This window comes from Capra hircus, chromosome 3 (genome assembly GCF_001704415.2).
Source record: "Capra hircus breed San Clemente chromosome 3, ASM170441v1, whole genome shotgun sequence".
Lineage (NCBI taxonomy): Eukaryota > Metazoa > Chordata > Mammalia > Artiodactyla > Bovidae > Capra > Capra hircus.
In genome coordinates this window covers 27207746-27229068 of record NC_030810.1, presented here as the reverse complement: position 1 = coordinate 27229068, position 21323 = coordinate 27207746, and the positions used below count along the sequence as shown (strand labels likewise).

The window sequence follows — 21323 nt, the reverse complement described above, 5'->3', positions numbered from 1 at the left end:
CTAATAGGTGCCAGAGCCAGGACTGGGCCCCAGGCAATCTGATTCCAGAGTTAAGGCTGCGCTTTTACCACTACACAAGCTGCTCTTTATATCTGACTCCAAAGCCAGTTTATTTTATAATTTCTGTTACACCATAGTTACTTATGACTGTATCTGTCTCCCCAACTAGATCAGGATGCTCTTCAAGTTCAAGGAACATATTAACCCTTTTTGTATATCCTTAGCACCCAGCACACTCCCTGATATTTACCTGTTAAAAGAGAAAGAGTTCAAATTGGAATAGTGGTAAAGAGATTTGCCCAGAGTCACACTATTTGTAAGAAGTGGGGCAAAGATGTAACCCTAGATCTTCTTATTATGAAGTCTATATCTTTTCCACTATAACATGGGAGAGACATGGGTTCTATCTCTGGGTCGGGAAATGACAATCTTCTCTAGTATTCTTGCCTGGAGAATCCAATAGACAGAGGAGCCTGGTGGGCTACAGTCCACAGGGTCGCAAATAGTCTGACGCCATTGAAGTGACAGCACGCACGCACCCGCGCACACCAGGTGCTCAGTTGCTGCCGTCTGTCCGACTCTGAGACCCCATGGATGGTACCCCACCAGGCTCTTTGGTTCATGGGATTATCCCGCAAGGATACTTGAGTGGGTAGCCATTTCCTCCTCCAGGGGATCTTCCCCACTCGGTGATCAAACCTGAGTCTCCTGCAGCCCCAGCACCGGCAGGTGGTTTCTTTACCACGGAGCCACCTGGGAAGCCCCATACTGTACCACACCTCAGAACAACTATTAGTTTGGCACTGACATAAATGCCAAAAAACAACTTGGGGACCAGCTGGTTGTTACAGTGATTCACACAAGTGGTGATAATGCTGTGGATTATGGCAAAAGCAAAGAAAATGGGGGGAAAAAATCCAAAGTGAAAAACAATTTGAAGGAAGAATTGACAAGATGCAAGTGACCAAACAGGAAACAGATGCTGATTTCTGAATTCCCAGTGCCTAGCATAATGCCTGGAAAATCCCATGGACAGAGGAGCCTGGTAGGCTGCAGTCCATGGGGTTGCTAAGAGTCGGACATGCCTGAGCGACTTCACTTTCACTTTCACTTTCCTGCATTGGAAAAGGAAATGGCAATCGGCTCCAGTGTTCTTGCCTGGAGAATCCCAGGGACAGCAGAGCCTGGTGGGCTGTCATCTTTGGGGGTCGCACAGTCAGACACGACTGAAGCGACTTAGCAGCAGCAGCAGCAGCATAATGCCTGGCACTCTCCTAGATACTTGAGTGTTCTCTGGATTGACCAGCATTCCTACAGAATCCTTTTGACATGTATTTGGCCCTCACAGCAGACTTGTGGAGCTGGTGTAATAGACGCTATTTTGTATATGAGGATACTGAAGATCAGAAAGAACAATGCATCCAAGTTCATCGGGTTAAAAATGTAGCAGAATTAGGCCTTGAACCAACATATTTAATTCTAATTTTTCCTATTCCATAGAGTGCTGTCAGATGAAGGAGGGAAAAGGGTGGAAGACAGAGAATCTGAGGTTTAAAAAAAAAAAAAGCTCCAAGATTTAAAGTAGTTGTTAACCAAGTGTGTGTGTGTGCGTGTGTGTGTGTGTGTGTGTGTGTGTAGAAATAGCACAGATATGCACACAAGATAAAATGCTAACATCTGGAGGATTTGGGTGAACGTCTATATGAGAATTCATGTTATTTCTGCAACTTTCTGTAAGTCTGAAATTGTCCAAAAAAAGTTAGAAAATAAAATATGAAATAGGAATTAATACTCCCATGATCTCACTAACAAGACTGAAAAGAAGACAAGGCAAAGACTTATTTCCTCAAGGGAATTTGTTATGGCTGTGGAAAGTCTGTCTGCTTAGGCAAGTACAGAAAAGGAACTAAAAATGCTTCTGTGAAAGAAGTGAGCTGAATATACAGATTTAAATATCACCCCCTATTGGTGACAGCTGAGTCACAGAAGAGATAAATTCTCAGAGGAGTGATCAGACAGGATAACTAAGCCCTGTAATTAACTATCACATGCACAGCAGGCAGAATGACGTGGTCCCTCAACACTGGCTGAAAAAATATCCTATGGAAAACAGGAAAAATAACACCAGTCTGCAAGAACAGCACAGCTCTTTAATTTTTTTTGTTAACATGGTGTTTTCTGGAACTGGATAAAATCCTGACATTGTGAATCATTCAAATCAAGTATACCCAGATTGGTCCTCTCAAATACTGCTGCTCAAAGTATAAATTGTCACAATTTCTCTGGATATAAAAGACTTAATTACAATTTTTAAAACATCCAGTCCCTGGATCCAGGACCTCATCTAAGAATTTACCAGAAACAAAAGAGAAAAAATTTAAAAAAGGGGGGGGGGAATAACCAGAGATATTAACAAAGGAATTTACACAAAGAGACTTATTCACAGTTTTTCTAAACTTCCCCCTAAAATACATATACAAATTCTAAAATAGGGGGGAAATGGCAAGCAAATTATATCAATCACATAGATAATTACATAATAATGTTTATGAATAAGTCTTTTTTAGAACCCAGTCTTCAAAGTATCTTTTTCACATTTTATTCTGACATGATGAAACAATGAAAAGTTATTCAATTTCAGTTATGTACATATATGTGTGAGAAGGATACAATATCAAAACTATTTTTATTTTTTGTCTCTAAACTTCATTTCTGGAAAAAAATTTTACTTGTTAGATATGTGTGAATTCTTTTTTTTTTTTTTTTTTAGTTTTTTATTTTTTAAATTTTAAAATCTTTAATTCTTACATGTGTTCCCAAACATGAACCCCCCTCCCACCTCCCTCCCCATAACATCTCTCTGGGTCATCCCCATGCACCAGCCCCAAGCATGCTGTATCCTGCGTCAGACATAGACTGGCGATTCAATTATTACATGATAGTATACATGTTAGAATGCCATTCTCCCAAATCATCCCACTGCGTGAATTCTTAAATGAATTTTTCCAGTAGTAGAGTAATAATTTTTGTTCAGAATTCAAGTTTTCTTGAGCTATAATCAAACACCCTTGAGTTTGCTTGGGCTAAGTTTTTCTGTTTTTGTCCTTTTTTCCAAACTTTAAACTTTTTACTTTGTATTTGGATATAGCCAATTAACAGTACTGTGGTAGTTTCAAGTGAAGAGCTAAGGGACTCAGCCATACATATGCATGTATCCAGGCTGGCACATAACCCAGAGTTTCATGTGCCATACAGTAGATCCTTGTTGGTTAAAGACATTAAAATGCCAAAAATAAAGTTAATCTAAGCTAAACAAAAACTGTATATGCAGCAAGCTTTCAACTAAACATCTATACAGGCATAGGATTCCCTTGTGGCTCAGCTGGTAAAGAATCAGCCTGCATGCAGGAGACCTGGGTTTGATCCCTGGGTTGGGAAGATTCCCCTGGAGAAGGGAACGGCTACCCACTCCAGTATTCTGGCCTGGAGAATTCCATGCACTGTATAGTCCATGGGGTCGCAAAGAGTCTGACATGACTGAGCAAATTTCAGAAGATTATATAGCTACTTCTAAACCAAACAATATGTTATAGTAAACCTATAGAGAAGAGCAAGGGAAAGATTTAAAATTAAAAAGGATTAAAAAAAAAAATAAAAATTTAAAAAAAAATTAAAAAGGATAGTGGGGGTGGGTGGAAGTAGCACAGAAGAATGGGGCACACAGAGGAAAAACTGGCAGTGGTTATCCTCTATTTCTTAAGTTGGATGCTGGTTTTTAGACGTTCGTTTACTATGTTTCATGGCTTACATAAATGTTTTCTATGGTCTTCTAAATGTATCAAATTACTATTTTTAAAAAAATAAGATTTATTTTTATTTATTTATTTGACTGGACTGGGTTTTAGTTGCAGCATGTGGGATCTAGTTCCCTGACCAGGGATCAAACCTGGTCCCCTGCTTTGGGAGCACAGAGTCTTAGTCACTGGACCATGAGGGAAGTCCTTAAAAGTATCAGTTATTAAAAATAAGAGAAAAAAAAAAAGCAAAAACTTGTGAAAATGTTGAAAAAAAGAGCTGTGTTCACATTTGCACTTTTCAAATATTCAAAATAACCAAAAATCAGTGTCTATTTTATCAATGATAGTCATACTTTTCAATATATGTATTCAAATTAGTAAAAACAGACCTTTTATATTAGACTCTATAATATACCTTTTATATTTAATTATATATATAATTAAAATTATATTAATTATGAATGAAAATATACATGCTGTGCTGTACTTAGTCGCTCAGTTATGTCTGACTCTGAGACCCCATGGACTGCAGCCCACCAGGCTCCTCTGTCCACAGGGGATTCTCCAGGCAAGAATACTAGAGTGGGTTGCCATGGCCTCCTCCAGGGGATCTTCCAAACCCAGGGATCAAACCCAGGTCTCCCAAATTGCAGGTGGTTTCTCTACCAACTGAGCCACCAGGGAAACCCAAGAATACCGGAGTAGGTAACCTATCCTCCTCCAAGGGATCTTCTGGACCCTGGAATCAAACTGGGGCCTCCTGCATTGCAGGCAGATTCTTTACCAGCTGAGCTACCAGGGAAACCCATACATATGTACACACACGTTTTTATTTTTCCTAAATTGGTCATAATATAACTTCTCACCACTGCTCCTACACCCTTTCCCTATGAAGTCTTACATTTCCGAAGTTTTACCATCTAACAGTGATGGACTGGGTTGGGAAGGGCATCTTGAGAAAGGTTTCAGGGGAAAGGCAGGGGGACGGCTATGATGTATATAAAGGAAAGCAAATAGGAAATAAAAAAGAAACTTTAAGAAATACATCTGTGAACTCTGTTCTATTCAGGTGTCCTAAAATTTTGCAAATAAAGACTCTTGAGTTTTACTAAATGACTTTCTGGCTGAAGGATTATATTACATAGATTATGACACTGTTCTGAGGCTAAACAACATGGATCATAGCTTAAATAGTTATATATAAACAATTAAAGAATTTTTCCTGCTATTAAAGCTAGTTATACAAACATGTATCTTCTCTTCTGCTCCTGTCTTTAGATGCCACAAAGCAGAACCTTGAAGGAACAACAAAAGAAAAGAACAACAAAAATAAAGAACAACTGGACTGAAAGGAGGTTAGGAAAGGTCTTGAGATGACACTACCTAGGGGAGACACAGTTCGGTTCAGTTCAGTTGCTCAGTCGTGTCTGACTCTGCGACCCCGTGAGCCGCAGCACGCCAGGCCTCCCTGGAGACACAGGAAGCTTTCAAATGAGGAAAAGGAAAAAAAAAAAAAAAGTAATAATGAGACTAACAGCTCGCGCTACAAGAGCCAAGATGTAGGTCCACACCTTCATCATTTAACAGCTGTCTAACTCTTCGATTTATAAAGTCTTTTCGGTAGTCCAGTGGTAGTCCAGTGGTTAAGAATCTGCCTTGCAATGCAGAGGACACCAGTCAATCCCTATTCTGGGACGACCCCACATGCTGCAGGGCAACTAAGTCCATGTGCCACAACTACCAAGCTTGCGCTCTAGAGCCCACGAGCCACAATTACTGAGCCCCTGAGCACCTGGAGCCTGTGCTCTGCGACAAGGGAAGCCACTGCAGGGAAAAGCCCGCACACTGCAACTAGAGTAACCCTGCTCACCAAGACCAGACAAAGCCTGTGTGCGACAGCGAAGACCCCGTGCAATCAGAAATGATTTTAAATAGATAAATATCAAGTCTCTCGAAAACAATCATCATTACGATTCTATGAAGTAAGGAGAAAAGAGATTATCTTTGTTGAAGAAGCTGAGGTTCAGAGAAGAAATGTCGCCAGTGGTAGTCGGTCATGCCTACCTTTCTTAATACATGCTGTCCTCTCTCCTTAGAATACCCTTCTCTTCCTCTCATCTGTCAAATTCCTACCGACACTACAAGAGCCAGGACACATATGCACTGCTCCATGAAGCTGTTCCTCATATCCCAAAATACAACTGATATAATCACATGACATTCTCTATACAGTTCTATTTCAATTGTCCACTGTATAATTTTTACTTGTTTAGATGGCCATCTCCCTCTCAAGACTACGAATTCAAGGTAAGTTAGTAGTTCTCAAATGCTTTTTGTCTAAGATCCACGTAAGTGGAGCAAAAAAAACCTCATAGCCTATCCATCCCTCCTGGTTCCCAATGCAAAACCATATTAACAATATCACTACAAGGGAATTTTACCAACATTTCCTTCACCAAGAAAAATGGACATTTCCTATTCAAGTTACAAAACACTGTCAACAGTCTGAATCTGGAAATTTTTATGTCAAAAGTTCTTTTAGTACAAATATATATATATAACCACACACTAGGTTAAGTCAATGATAATTTACAATTAAGACACAAACTAGTAACAATAAAAAAAAATACCACCATCTCAATACAACAATGCTGAAACACTGATTACAAATCTCTCTTCCAAAGTACGGGAATTACAATAAGCTACATTTGTACGTATGTAGTAGGAGATTTGCAACACTTCCAAGTATCATACAGAACAGACTTCTTCCTAAGGAGTCTTTTGAGGAATCATATGCTGATACTCATTAGCTCTTCCTAATCTTCTTATGGCTTTCTTTTCATCTTCCTAATTTTTAAATTTTCTTTCTTATATTCTCCATTCTTGATGCATTTAGCCATCTATGCAACATTCAGCTAGAGGCATACTCAGTCACTTTCCCATGACTTAGTTATATAATTTGTTGGTTGGTTTGTTTTCTATATGTAAAAGCTTCACTCTGTTACTATGTCACCAGGGTCAGGGCAAAGAAGCCTTTCAGCATTCTGAGCAGTGGTCTACCCATTTCCAGCAAGTGGCGAGGTGGGGGACACTGGGAACTGACTACATATTGCAACTGTGGTCTACTGCTGGAGGAGACTGGGGCTTCCGCTGTTGCTGGAGTGATAAAAAATGAACTCCTCATCGATCAGGCATCCTTTATACGTAGGGCCTAAAGTCCCAAAAAATGCATCAGATAACTCATTTGTTGAATGAATTAGTAAGTTACTAGATGACATCTCAGAATTAATTTTATTTCTCAAGAAACTACTTCAGGAAACATCTGATACAAAAAATAGTAAGACTGCCTTAATTCCTCAAGACAGACCTTGTGGACTTCAAAACTATTAAATAATGAGGGGCTTCCCTTATAGCTCAGTCGGTAAAGAATCTGCCTGCAGTGCAGGAGACCTGGGTTCAGTCCCTGGGTTGGGAAGATCCCCTGGAGAAGGAAATGGCAACCCACTCTAGTATCCTTGGCCTAGAAAATCTCATGTACAGCGAAGCCTGGTGGGCTGCAGTTCATGGGGTCACAAAGAGTCGGGCACGACTGAGCGATTGACACTTACTCTTTTCATTAATTAATTAAAAGGAAAAAAAAACTTCATGGATGATACCTGGAACAGTATCTAACAGTAAAAAAATCAAAATCACATCCTTTATATAATTTGATACCTATAATAACCTTATAAAGTAAAAGGAAAAATATTACAAATTTCATTTCACAGTTAAGGAAGCTGAGGCACAAAAATGAAATGATGTTTCCAAAGGCCCTGTGCTTAATAGGAAGAATACTCGACCTTGATTTGAATTCAATGGTGTTACACTGCAAATTATCTAGCTTTTCTGATCCTCTGTCCTATCCTTTGTAGAATGGGGATAATATTAGTACTTATCTCATGGTGCTTTGTCAGGGTGAAGTGAGAGACTGTTTTTAAAGCCCCCAGCACAATGCCTGGCAGAGCAATTACTCAGTAAATGTTCCCTTCCTACTTAATAGCCATGATCTTGCACAAGTTATATAAGTTCAAGTTTCAGGCACAAAAGGCAGAAAGTTCATGACTGTAAATTCTTGAGAGAGACTATTCCCGTCCAGAGACCATGTCAAGACAAGTACGCTCCTTTGTTTCCCTCCACCACGAGGCACGTATTTTTAGTCTATGTTTTCACCAATGGCGTGATGTTAGGTATTAGGGCCCTGGCTTTATGTAGTTGTCTTGGTTATGATTCATGAATCAGATTCAAGATCTTACCTCCTACCTGAAAAGTTCCTAGGACTGACAGATCCTCCAATAGAAGGTAAAAAGGCTCTGATACTCGTTTTTTCTATATCCTCGGATGATTTTTTCCTAAAGATTGGACCAACAACCAGGTGACTACAAAGATCACAAACTTGACAATTTCAGTATTAGAAATAAATTTTTTACGGACATCTCTCTGAGGGACTATGTAATAAATACTGTGGTGAAAAGTGTGGGTTTGGAAGTCAGACTGCCTGAATTAAAATGCCAGCTCTGTCACTTACAAAACGATGTAAGTTTAAGCATGAGTACTTAATCTTCCTGTACCTCAGTTTCCTGATCTATAAAAACACACAATAACAGTACCTACATCACAGGATTGTTGCCATAAATAAATTTTAGGTGTAAGACACTTAGAATAGTGACTCAGTTCAGTTCAGTTGCTCAGTTGTGTCTGAATCTTTGCAACCCCATGAACCACAGCACACCAGGCCTCCCTGTCCATCACCAACTCCCAGAGTCCACTCAAACCCGTGTCCATTGTGTCGGTGATACCATCCAACCATCTCATCCTCTGTCGTCCCCTTCTCCTCCTGCCCTCAATCTTTCCCAGCCTCAGGGTCTTTTCAAAACAGTCAGCTCTCTGCATCAAGTGGCCAAAGTACTGGAGTTTCAGCTTCAACATCAGTCCTTCCAATGAACACCCAGGACTGATCTCCTTTAGGATAGACTGGTTGGATCTGCTTGCAGTCCAAGGGACTCTCAAAAGTCTTCTCCAACACCACAGTTCAAAAACATCAAGTTCTGGCATATATTAAATACTCAGCGTGTGTGTGTGAGTCAATCAGTCGCATCCAATTCTATGTGATCCCATGTAGCCTGCCAGGCTCCTCTGTCCATGAAATGCTCCAGGCGAGAATACTGGTGGGCTGCCATTTCCTTCTCCAGGGGATCTTCTTGACCCAGGGATCGAACCTGGGTCTCCCACACTGCAGGCAGATTCTTCACCATCTGAGCTAACAAGGGAGCCATAAATGCTCAATAATCGTTAGCTATTACCATCCAATGTAAACTCCATAAAACAAACACTATGTTTTGTTCACTGCTCTATTCCCAGAGCCAACAAGAACGTCTAACAGATAGGCACTGAATGAGTAAATGAACAGTCAACACAAATTTATTGTTAGGTGTGTTTAAAGTATTTATTTGCCCCTAGAGAAAGAGACCATATGTTCAGAGAGAAATATTAAGTCCCAAGTCTAGCAATAAAGTTAAACAATGAGATTGAAAAGCAGACAGTGTCATTTGACTTCATGGATATAAGACACTTCAAGATATTGAAACAATCTTTGACTCCTCATTTTAGTAGTACTCCGTGGGATATTTCTTTTTAGTTTATGGAGTTTCTTCCCCCTTGTGCTAGTAGTAAAGGCACAGGTATACTGTACTCAAGGGTACAGGTATTTTCAATTATTTGCCATGGACTGAGGGGAGTTATTTTCTTTTTTAAAAAATACTAGGGAATTCCCTGGCAGTCCAACAGTTAGGACTCCCCGCTTCCACTGCAGGGGACATGGGTTCGATTCCTGGTCACATGCCATGCAGTATGGCCAGAAAAAAAAAAAAAGCAAAAACCACCAACTACTCTTCAGAGATCCCTAGACACCAAATAAAGCTGCAGGTATGACCAACCTAAATCAAAAAGCAGAGACATTACTTTGTTAACAAAGGTCCGTCTAGTCAAGGCTGTGCTTTTTCCAGTGGTCATGTATGGATGTGAGAGTTGGACTATAAAGAAAGCTGAGCACTTAAGAATTGATGCTTTTGAACTGTGGTGTTGGAGAAGACTGTTGAGAGTCCCTTGGACTGCAAGGAGATCCAGCCAGTCCATCCTAAAGGAGATCAGTCCTGGGTGTTCACTGGAAGGACTGATGTTGAAGCTGAAACTCCAATACTTTGGCCACCTGATGCGAAGAGCTGACTCATTGGAAAAGACCCTGAGGCTGGGAAACATTGAGGGCAGGAGGAGAAGGGGATGACAGGGGATGGGATGGTTGGATGGCATCACCAACTCAATGGACATGAGTTTGGGTAAACTCCAGGAGTTGGTGATGGACAGGGAGGCCTGGCGTGCTGCAGTTCATGGGGTCGCAAAGAGTCGGACACGACTGAGCGACTGAACTGAACTGAACTGAAGGCAACCTTCTTACATGTATCACTTCAAGGCTTGGCCAGTGTGGCAAAGGGCTCTGTGTTAAAGGGCAAGAAGCTAGATTTCTATCTACAAAAGATCAAGGCTTGCAAAGGTAAATAAATCCCCTTCCCTTCCATCTTAGCTCATGTAATAAAGCTATTCCATGAAACAATACAAAAATTCAGGTCAGCAGTCATTTAGCAGACGAGCAGATCATAGCAATCAGAAACTCAAAGAGATACTTTAGCATTATTTTCCTCTTAACTACTAGCATTAGTTTGAAATATAATATGGTAAACAGAGAAGCTGGGTTAATAATGGAAAGAGCACTGGGCTTGCAGTCAGTCCCAGCTCTGCTATTTAGTAGCTGTGTGACCTTAGGTAAAGAAATTAACTTCTCAGTTTTCTTATCTGCTAAACCTCTACCTTGACTACCTCACAAAATGGCACTGAGGAATAAATGGGATGTGTATGAAAATGCCTTTAAAATACTAACATACTATGGAAATATTAACATAATTGAAAGAAGGGTTTCCGCTGTGAAAAGTTGGATAGTATATTAATGGAGGTAAGAGTTCAGGTTCACCCGAAATTAAAACCTATTAAACCGTCTGCCACTACAGGTAATAGAATGTACCTACTTTACTAAAATATTTACCTTTAACATGCTACAATCTTACTACAGTTTAACAGGTGTAAAAGGTCACAGAGAGAGGATTTAACCTTTTCACTTTAGATTTAAAATGGGAGGCACAGCGAGGTGAAACGACTTGCCAAAGGTTACAAGGCCTACGGAAAGAAAATAACTGATATTACATAACCAAGAGCACTGAAACTTTTTTTAAAATGCCCTTAGAAAAGGAGACTATGACATTGAACATGCATTAAGATGCTTTTGAGAGCTAAGCAAAGTGTTCATACAAGGGAGAACTGGAGATAGGAATAAAGAAAAAAGATCTTTATATAGAGTTAACAAAATGTTTAAATAATTTAACCACCCCTCTACATTTACAAGTGACTGATTCTTTACTATGTGTATTTAAATATTCTATTCTTTGGAAGGATACTTCCACAAATTATAGCCAAATAATTTGTAAATGTTTATACAAAAGGATAGTGCTTTGCAATTCATCTCAAAATCATCTGGCTTCTTCCCCAGCTCTTCCTGATGAACTCTCTCGAAAGAAATGTTTATCCCGGGTTAAAACTACTTATGCTAGTAAGAGAAACTATCTGATCCAAAATTTCTTACCCACCAAAACTCTTTTCCCCCTTCTCAGAGGACCTGTACGAAGTGTTCATCTATTTCCCCCTTTTCCATGACTCACATCTCAGTAAACATTCACCTTATGCAATTCTCTACAAAGTACACACATTCTTTCAGTATCAGAAATTATGTCAACTGTTTAAGACACGAAGCTGAAAAAACATAATACTGTACTTACCCACAGACAGCTCATAATCTGGAGAGACAGCCAGCCTCATTAAAAATACTAACACCATACAGTAATTCTCGTACCCAAAGCACATATAATGTACAAGGAAGGCATAAGAAGAGGAGCCCAAGGCTACCTGAGGGTAAATGCAGGCTTCACAAAGGAGGTAGGGCTTAAAAGGAACTTGAAAGTTAAATACTCAAGCAAACAGCATTCCAGGCTAAAGGAAGAGTCTAAGCAAAACTAGAGATATAATAAACAGTATGTGTGCTCAGTATAACTGAACATAAAATGCAAGGACTTTTTCTCATAAAATGATTAGCTCATTAAAGAATTAGATCTTAAGAATCCTCATATACTGCACAGAACTATTTGCTGGACTCCCACTATGTGATTTGATTTACGCTGCCAAGTACACAGGATACAGATGTTTGTAGACCCACTGCTGGCCACAGGTACAGTTGCTACCGGTGCTGTGCAGTACAATTTGTGTGGCTGCAGCAGCCCTATAAGACCACTGTAAACTAGTGGGCCCTAAACTGTAGGTTTCTTTTGTGGAGTGAAGAATCCACAAATTTACATTCATACCAAGTATGCTCTGTACACAGTAATATCTTGAAATGTACACTTTCAATGCCCAACAGATGCTATTAGAATTATGATTTCCACCAGCCTTTGGGGCTTTTCCCCTAATTATTGTGTTCTAAAAGTATATTCTTGTCATGTGTCTCAAGCTTTTCAACATGAAAAAGGCATCTAAATGCTAAAGACAGAATGCCACCAACATCTGACACTCTACAAATGCTCGCAGAAGGTGATTTGGCAAGACAGATCAAGAACCATAAAATTATACACACTCTTTGACCAATTTTCTCTCAATATTAAATTACTTTTAAAATGGAAACAATAGTACAAATATTTTAAATGCTTGAATTCAGTTTAGATTCTGAAAATCTCAGAGTCCAGGGAAGGTGTTTGAAATAGCATAGACTTAGGGGTCAGACAAACCTGTGCTTGAATTCTGTTCAGTCACTTATTCGGTATATGACCATAATTGCCTGATTTCTCTAAGTCTCAGTTTTCTTAACTGTGCCTTGAGAAAATATCATCAACCGCATGGAATTGTGAAGATTAATTAATACATCATGTGATACTGTGTGCTCACTAAATGTGTGAGATCATGCTCTCTAAATAAATGTCCCAGCACTCAAGAACTTTGTCTTAACATTTTCCTCTATTAATTACTAGCATTAACAGTATCTTTTATTCCACTGCAAATAATGACTATTTCTGCTACTTATTGGTTGTGTGTTTTAAGGATTAGCTTCAGAACCTATGAAAAAAGTACTGTTCCAGCCAAACTTTCCTAATTCAAGGATGACTCAATCATTAAATTCAACATTGATATTTTGCTTTGTATTTTTTTAAGTTTCATTTAATTGAAGTATAGTTGATTTACAGTGTTGTACCAATCTCTGCTGTACAGCAAGGTGACTCAGTTATACACAAATAGACACTGATTTGTGTATTTTTTTTTACCATATAATGAAAAAATTACTTAAAATATTCTCCTTTGAAAACAGAATAGTTTGAGAATATCCAAAATTTTATCTACTGAACATGTGTGAATTCGTGGAAATTAGGAAATGGGTTCATCATATTACAGACACTCAATTGTTACATACTGAACAAAACAGTAATTTTAAATTATTTTTATTCTTATAATGAACTGTTGGTGAAAGAAAGACAGGAAACATAAGTTGCAATGACAAAATAGGAGTAAATGAGTGCATTTATCTTATCAGGACTCTTAAATGGTACATCAAGATATCTCAGTATTTTTAAGTATTGAAAAAAGAAATGTGATGACAATTCTATCCAATTTGGATTTTCAATATTAGAAGTAAACTAACCATACTTCCTGGTGGCTCCAATGGTAAAGAATCCATCTACAATGCGGGAGACCTGGGTTCGATCCCTGGGTCAGGAAGATCCCCTGGAGAAGGAAATGGCAACCTATCCTAGTATTCTTGCCTGGAGAGTCTCATGGATAGAGAAGCCTGGAGGGCTACAGTCCATGAGGTTGCAAAGAGCCGGACACAACTAAGTGACTAAGCACTACTGCAATATCCGTACTTCCAATGTTTTATTTGTGGAGACAAGCTTGTAAGCAGCAGCCTGGAAGCATTCTTTTTATTTTGTCATTTAGAAAAAAAATTAGAAAAACCTACTAATTTTTACTTATCTACTGCTCAGAGTAATGCAAATCAAAACAAAAATAAGCAAATAGGACCTAATTAAACTTAAAAGCTTTTGCACAACCAAGGAAACCAAAAGCAAAACAAAATAACTGACAAAGGATTAACCTCCAAAGTATACAAAGAGCTCATGCAGCTCAATATTAAAAAAAAAAATCAAACAATCTAATCAAAAAACAGATGGAAGATCTAAACATACACTTCTCCAAACAAGACACACAGATGGCCAAAAAGCACATGAAAAGATGTTCAACATCACTAATTATTAGAGAAATGCAAATCAAAACCACAATGAGGTATCATCTCACACCAGTCAGACTAGCCATCATCAAAAAATCTACAAACAATAAATGGTGGAAAGGGTGTGGAGAAAAGAAAAACCCTCCTACACTGCTGGTGGGAATGAATTGGTGCAGTCATAGAAAACAGACTGGAGGTTCCTTAAAAAACTAAAAATAGTGCTGGCATATAATCCAACAATCTCACTCTTTGGCATATATCTGGAGAAAACTATAATTCAAAAAGGTACACGCACCGCAGTGTTCACTGCAGCACTATTTACAATAGCCAGAACATGGAAGCAACCTAAGTGTCCATGGACAGATGAATAAAGAAGATATTTTTATATCTTTATATGTACAATACATATATAATATGTATTATACAGATACAAAGCAATATTACTCAACCATAAAAAATAACCAAATAATGCCATTTGCAGCAACATGGCTGGACCTAGAGATTGTCATACTGAGTGAAATAAGTCAGAGAAAGACAAATTTCATATAATAGCGCTCAAGTAATCTTAAAAAATGGTATATATAACTTCTTTATAAAACAGAAATAGAGTAACAGATACTGAAAACATTCTGACGGTTACCATCAGGGAAAGGGGGAGGGGTAAATTGGGAAATTAGGATGGACATATACACACTACTATAATAAGGACCTACTGTATAGCACAGGGAACTATATGGGTAAGGAATCTAAAAAAACAAAAAATCTATGTATAGCTGATTAACTTTGCTGTACAGCAGAAACTAACACAATATTGTAAATCAACTATAGTCAAATAAAAAGTCTTTTAAAAAAATAGACCTACTGATTTTTAAAGTACAAAAGAGCAAGAATTCCTAATTTAAGGTTAAAAGTCAGTTCTTATGTATTTTTTTTAATTAATTAATTTTTATTTTTGACTATGTGGGTCTTTGTTGCTGCAAGGGCTTTTATTTTTCTCTAGTTGCAGCAAGCAGGGGCTACTCTCTAGTTGCCAGTGCGTAGGCTTCTCACTGCTGTGGCTTCTCTTGCGCAGAGCACAGGCTCTAGGGCTTGTGGGCTTCAGTGTTCCAGCTTCCGGGCTTTAGAACACAACAGTCTTAACAGTTGTGGTGCATGGGCTTAGGTGCTCCGTGGCATGTGGGGTCTTCCAGGACCAGGAAACAAACCCGTCGGCAGGCATTTCTCCACATACATCATGCCTCCTTCGGTTTCAGCTTCTATGCTCAAATCAGTCCCTTTGCCAAGAATAGCTTTCCTTCTCAAATTCTTATCCAATAAACCCTCAAAAGGTAAAACTCTAACTGAAATGGTCTTTCTCAACAAAGTCTACCTGACTTTCTGATCCTTCCCAAAGTCAGCCATCCATTCAACAAATATTTATTAAGCACATGTTATCCATCAGGCGCTATTTAGGTGTTAAAGACACAATATGAGACACAAAACAGGTCTTATACACAGCCATGTTTAGTAAATAGCAGCTATTAATGCTGCTGCCTAACCTATCATTTGAAATAGTTCCACACACAAATATATTTAATTTTATACCTTACCTGATTTTATTCTTCTTAGCATTTACAACTATTCTCATAATATATTTGTTTATTGTCTTTTCTTTTTTTTAACCACTTTAACCACAATGCCTAGAACATCACCTGGCCCTTAGAAGCTAGTCAAGTCACTTCTGTATCAATGATTTTTATAGTCTGAAGGCAGAGACAGATATTAACTGAAAAATCATAGCAAGAAATATAAAATTACAATTGATGTGTATTCTGTCAAAGAGACTGACATGACGGAAGTGTGTGACTTCGCGGTGTTTTTGTTTTGATGAGTAGGCAGGGGAGTTGGGGTTTCCCTGACTCTCTTGAGCTGAGAACTCCAAGATATGCAGTTAAGCAGGCAAGAGACAGGACTAGGTCATTCACATATGCTATTCCTTCTAAACAGGTTTCCTACAACACAACTCAACTCCTGTCATTTAGTCCCTTTGGTTTCCCCTAAAAGTAAGACCCTCTGGGAAGCCATCCCTAACTTTCCCATATCATGATCCTGCCACTTTTCCTTTTTTAGCACTCTTCACATTTATAATTACTCTCTTTGCTTGATCCTATACTGTCCACAGACAAAACGTACAAAAAAGCGGAGACCACATCCGTTTTATTACTTGCAATATCCTCAATGTCACCAGTCAATGGCAGTCCAAAAACTGTTAGATGAATAAAAAGGACTACATCTTAAACCAGTGGTTCTCAAAAATGTGGCTTATAGTTCAGGAACACCGGCATGACATGGTACTTGGTAGAAATGCAAACTCTCAGGTCCTACTCCAGACCTAATAAATCAAACTCTAGAAGTGGCAGACCACAAGCCCTCCAGGTAATTCTGATTCATGATAAAATTTGAGAATCCCTGTCTTAGATACATCAACTATTCAAAACACAACCTAACAATGAAAATTTTGAAAAATATAAAACACAAAGCTTTATCATAATATTTGGTTCTATTTATTGAGTGCCTATTACACCACTAAATTTTTTTAAGTAGCCTCTACAAATAATTTTTAGCTCACAATAAGATAAAATTTTGCCTTCTCTTCAACTCTCGCATACATATACTTTTACACTGTGTGTATGTATTTTAACAAGGAAAAATCCAGTTAGTTCGAAACAGTCTAAACCATAACCATGTCTAATATATCTAATTCTAGTCTCATTTCCTACTACACATCCTCATTCCTGCATTCTTCATGCCACATAAAAGTAATCCTACTACCTACAATACATCTTCATTACTTTCTATTCACATTCACAACATTCTTCCCCTACCCAAAACTATCTATATAAACCCTATTCACTTTTCAAGCCCAGATCAAATGGAACACTTGGATCCTAAACCCCCAAAAAGGAGTTTATAACTTCTCCCTCTGTACTCATACATTCACTCTCTGTGGGAAGGCTAGCACTTTCAAAAATCTAGCCACTTGGTGTATTTGTTGGGACAGCTCTTTATTCTGAAAAGGTCACATCTTAATAAATTTCCTTTCTGCACCAAAAATAAGAATCTCAAACTCACTCTTTCTGAGTAGCCCACTAGTTTTCTCAAATTTCAGTTCAAGATCACATTTGTCAGAGAGGAAAAATGAGACCATAAAGTGAAATCATTTCAAGTACCTACTTTGCCTGGGCACTGGGAATAACTGGAGTAAGGCATAGTAACTGTGTAGAACTCACATTACAGGGGAAGAAACAGATTAACATACAATAGCTGTGTGATGGGTTGTGAATGTGAAGGGTTGTTGTGCAGGCAGACACTGGAGAATGACCATCTAAAAATGCAGAGTCAGTGAGTTAGAGAAAGTTCACAAATTAAGTAACTTTGAACCACTCTTCAAAAAATAGGGAAAAAAACAGAAAGTGACTATCCTCCTAGGAGAACATAATTACCAGGACTTTGTTTTGACTAGACTGTCTTATTCCTCCCAGAGACCGAAATTTAGACTGCTGCATATGCTGGAGCAAACGGATTAATCAAATGAACTGCAAACCATGTGTAACCCAACTCAATGAAAGACCCACTGAAGCTTCAAACAGGAAGAAGAGAGGAAATCTGCAAATGTAAGGCTCTCCCAACTAAAAGCAGAGAGGGTAAAACAAATGAAGATAATAGAGGTACTAAGGAGACTGTCACAAACTGACTGCCAAGCTGATCTTCCATCTCCAGATGCCCTGGTCTCAGTCTCCAAACAAAAACAAACCATTTGTTCTGAGTAACAAAAAAGCCTGTAAATAAATATTTTTAAATTTCCCAAACTATACTTCCACAATAAAAGATGCTCAAAATAAATATTCAATTTAAAACATTTTAAGTTATTTCTATCAAAAAGCTAGATATCTCATAAGGCCATAGTATGCATGCCGACCCGCACCCCACGTCTCACTCCGCCGCTCCAAAACACACTATCACTCAGTTTTTGCAAAGACATTAGGTAATCAGGCTTGCAAGCTCTCTCCAATCTACTCCCTTCCCTCGACAAAAAAGAAAAGGAAGAAAGCCTCCGACTCCCTATCTGCCCGCCCAACAGCTCCTGGGAAGCAACCGCCCTCAAATTGTTCCTGCTTAGACCCTTGAATCCCGTAGAAGGAAATGGGGACAGCTGTGAGAGCGCGGAAGAGAGGACATCCAATAAGGGGGAGAGGAAATGTAGGATGGTGGAGGACGAAGGGGATAAAGGATACGGAGAGGAGATAAAATGATGGAAGGGGGCAAGTAGCGAGAGCAAAGACCAGGAGCAAAAAGGAGGGAGGAAACCGAAGGACGGTGTAGAGATCCCAAAAGAGAGAACAAGGCAAAACCATAGAGGAGAAAAGGAAGGTCGGATTAAAGGACGAGGAGGGGGAGGCAAAGGGGAACGCGAAAGAGGCTGTCACTAGGGGGTGACTTAAAAAGGGGGGGGATGTCACCGAGTGGAGAGAGATGCAGAGGGTGTGTGTGGGGGGGGTACCCCAGCAGGTGGCCGGGGCACAAGGGGAAGAAGGAGCGGATCAGTCAGGGGTAGGTAACAAGGAAGGGAGGTAAAGGCAGGAGCACGGGGCATCAGAGTTGGGGAGGGCAGGCCCGCGGGGGCCAGGGTGGCGGGCGGCCGCGGCTCGGGCAGGCCTAGCTCTCTCACCATGGCTGCGCCGGCCTGGTCCTCGGGCATGCAGCCTCTGTCCTGGGTTCCGCGGCGGGCCGGGCCTGAGCCCGCCCCCAGGCTGAGCCTGCGCGGGGGCTCCAGGAGGCTCCAACGAGCGGCGGCTCCGGGCTGGGCCCAGGCCTCGGCCTCCTGGCCTCAGAAGCTGGAAGTGCAGCAGCCGCAGCCGCAGCCCAACCCGGAGCTCTGACTCCGCCCCCAAAGCCCCTCCCTCGTCCGCGAGCACACGATTGGCCCCGCCTCCGCTCTCACTGCGCAGTCTCGGCGGAGGAGTCCCGACAAAAGCTCGCGCACAGCTCTGGTTCTGTGGCTTTTTGCTCTCCCAGGCTTTTAAAGGCGGTGTACTTCCTCAAATAACCAGAGCTTTAAACATAAAAACTTTAAATATACGTCCTAACAGGAGACTAGAGCAGTCACTTTCTTCGGTAACCTACAGATCGCTGTGTTTCTGGTTCATTGTCGTTAATTACCATTATCATAATTCTTGATCATTTCAGTTATTTTAGATTATACCTCCAATGCCCTAACTTCTCATGGTTCTCTCCACTAGGGACCACCCTTGATCAGCTTTTCATTTCCCTGCTCATAACTTTTGTTCTTATTTCCAATAACTGCAGTTCAGTTCAGTTCTGTCGCTCAGTCGTGTCCGACTCATGGCGACCCCGTGAACTGCAGCATACTAGGCCCCCCTGGAGTTTACTCAAACTCATGTCCGTTGAGTCGACGATCCCATCCAACTATCTCATCCTCCCGCCTTCTCCTCCCGCCCTCAATCTTTCCCAACATCAGGGTTTTTTCAAATGAGTCAGCTCTTTGTTTCAGGTGGCCAAAGTATTGGAGTTTCAGCTTCAGCATCAGTCCTTCCAATGAACACCCAGGACTGATCTCCTTTAGGATGGACTGGTTGGATCTCCTTGCAGTCCAAGGGACTCTCAAGAGGCTTCTCCAACATCACAGTTCAAAAGCATCAGTTCTTGAGTGCTCGGCTTTCTTTATAGTCCAGCTCTCATATCCATACATGACTACTGAAAAAACCATAGCTTTGACTAGACGGACCTTTGATAGCAAATTAATGTCTCTGCTTTTTAATATGCTATCTAGGTTGGTCATAACTTTTCTTCCAAGGAGCAAGTGTTTTTTAATTTCATGGCTGCAGGCACCATCTGCAGTGATTTTGGAGCCCAAGAAAATAAAGCCTGTCACTGTTTCCATTGCTTTCCCATCTATTTGCCATGAAGTGATGGAACCAGATGCCATGCTTTTAGTTTTCTGAATGTTGAATTTTAAGCCAATTTTTTCACTCTCTTCTTTCACTTTCACCAAGACGCTCTTTAGTTCTTCTTTGCTTTCTGCAATAAGGGTGGTGTTATCTGCATATCTGAGGTAGATATTTCTCCCTGCAATCTTGATTCCAGCTAGTGCTGAAATCTATTAATATAATCTCAGTTTTAATCACCAACTCTCCCACCTCAACCTCCTTCCTTTCTAGCTCACTTCTTCTAATACTCAGCTCCAAAACTGATCAAGTCCACCAAGACTCAGAATCCACTGTCCTAATACATTTTTCACTGTTCTTCACACTATCCTGTATCCTCATTTCCTTTCATGAACAGCTTAGCTTCTACATCCGTTATGAAAATCTTTCCTAGGTATTCACCTTCATTTCTCTAATTCTTTCTGTTCCCTGTACTCACCTAAGGAAACTTTAATCCTAAACCTTCAGCAAAATGGGGTAGAGTGGAGAAAAATCTGAAATCATACTGACTGACCTCCACCTACAATTCAATATCATTATTGTCAAATAAACCCTTAATTCTTGGCTCTCCTACTACATTTATCCAGTTCCATCACACTCCCCCTCCCCGCTGGGTGACTATGTCAAAGATCTCTCTTCAGACTTCCAAAGCTTCTCATTTACCTGATGATTTCATTTCCAATTTACTGTGGAAATGAAGCAAGCAAAAGAAAACATCTCTAGGTTCCCACCACTGCCATGACCTCCAACCTACCTGTACTTCTGCTATGCTCCTGACCGTGCTGTTGCACTCTGCCTTCCTTTGTTTATTACAAAGGAACTATTTACCTTTTAGCTAAGGTCAAACCCTCCTCAATTCTTCTCACACTATCTGCAAAAAGACTTGTTTTCTCCCCCCAGTTAGCCATAAACCTATATTTTTATAGAATAGAATCCCAGGGACGGCGGAGCCTGGTGGGCTGCCATCTCTGGGGTCACACAGAGTCGGACACGACTGAAGCGATTTAGCAGCAGCAGCAGCAGTGATAAAAAATTAATTGCTAGAAAAATTAAATTTTAAAAACAGACATACAAAAATGCAAGCCCAAATAAAGTTGTTTTTTTTTTAACCCTCCCAACCATTCTTAAGTATAG

General features: G+C 39.9%; 1 protein-coding gene across 2 annotated transcripts in view; it reads right to left on the bottom strand.

Moving 5' to 3' along the window:
- The window catches only part of ZYG11B (zyg-11 family member B, cell cycle regulator), a 71789-nt gene extending 52657 nt beyond the window's left edge, over window positions 1–19132 (bottom strand). Inside the window, exon 1 of one of the 2 annotated variants that reach the window (XM_018044224.1) lies at window positions 18914–19132. Coding sequence is in view for 1 of the 2 variants with exons in the window: in XM_018044216.1 (XP_017899705.1) it covers window positions 18914–18943 (30 nt within the window). In the remaining variant the exon portion in view is untranslated. The remainder of the gene's footprint in view (window positions 1–18913) is intronic. The other variant, XM_018044216.1, reaches the window with a different exon arrangement.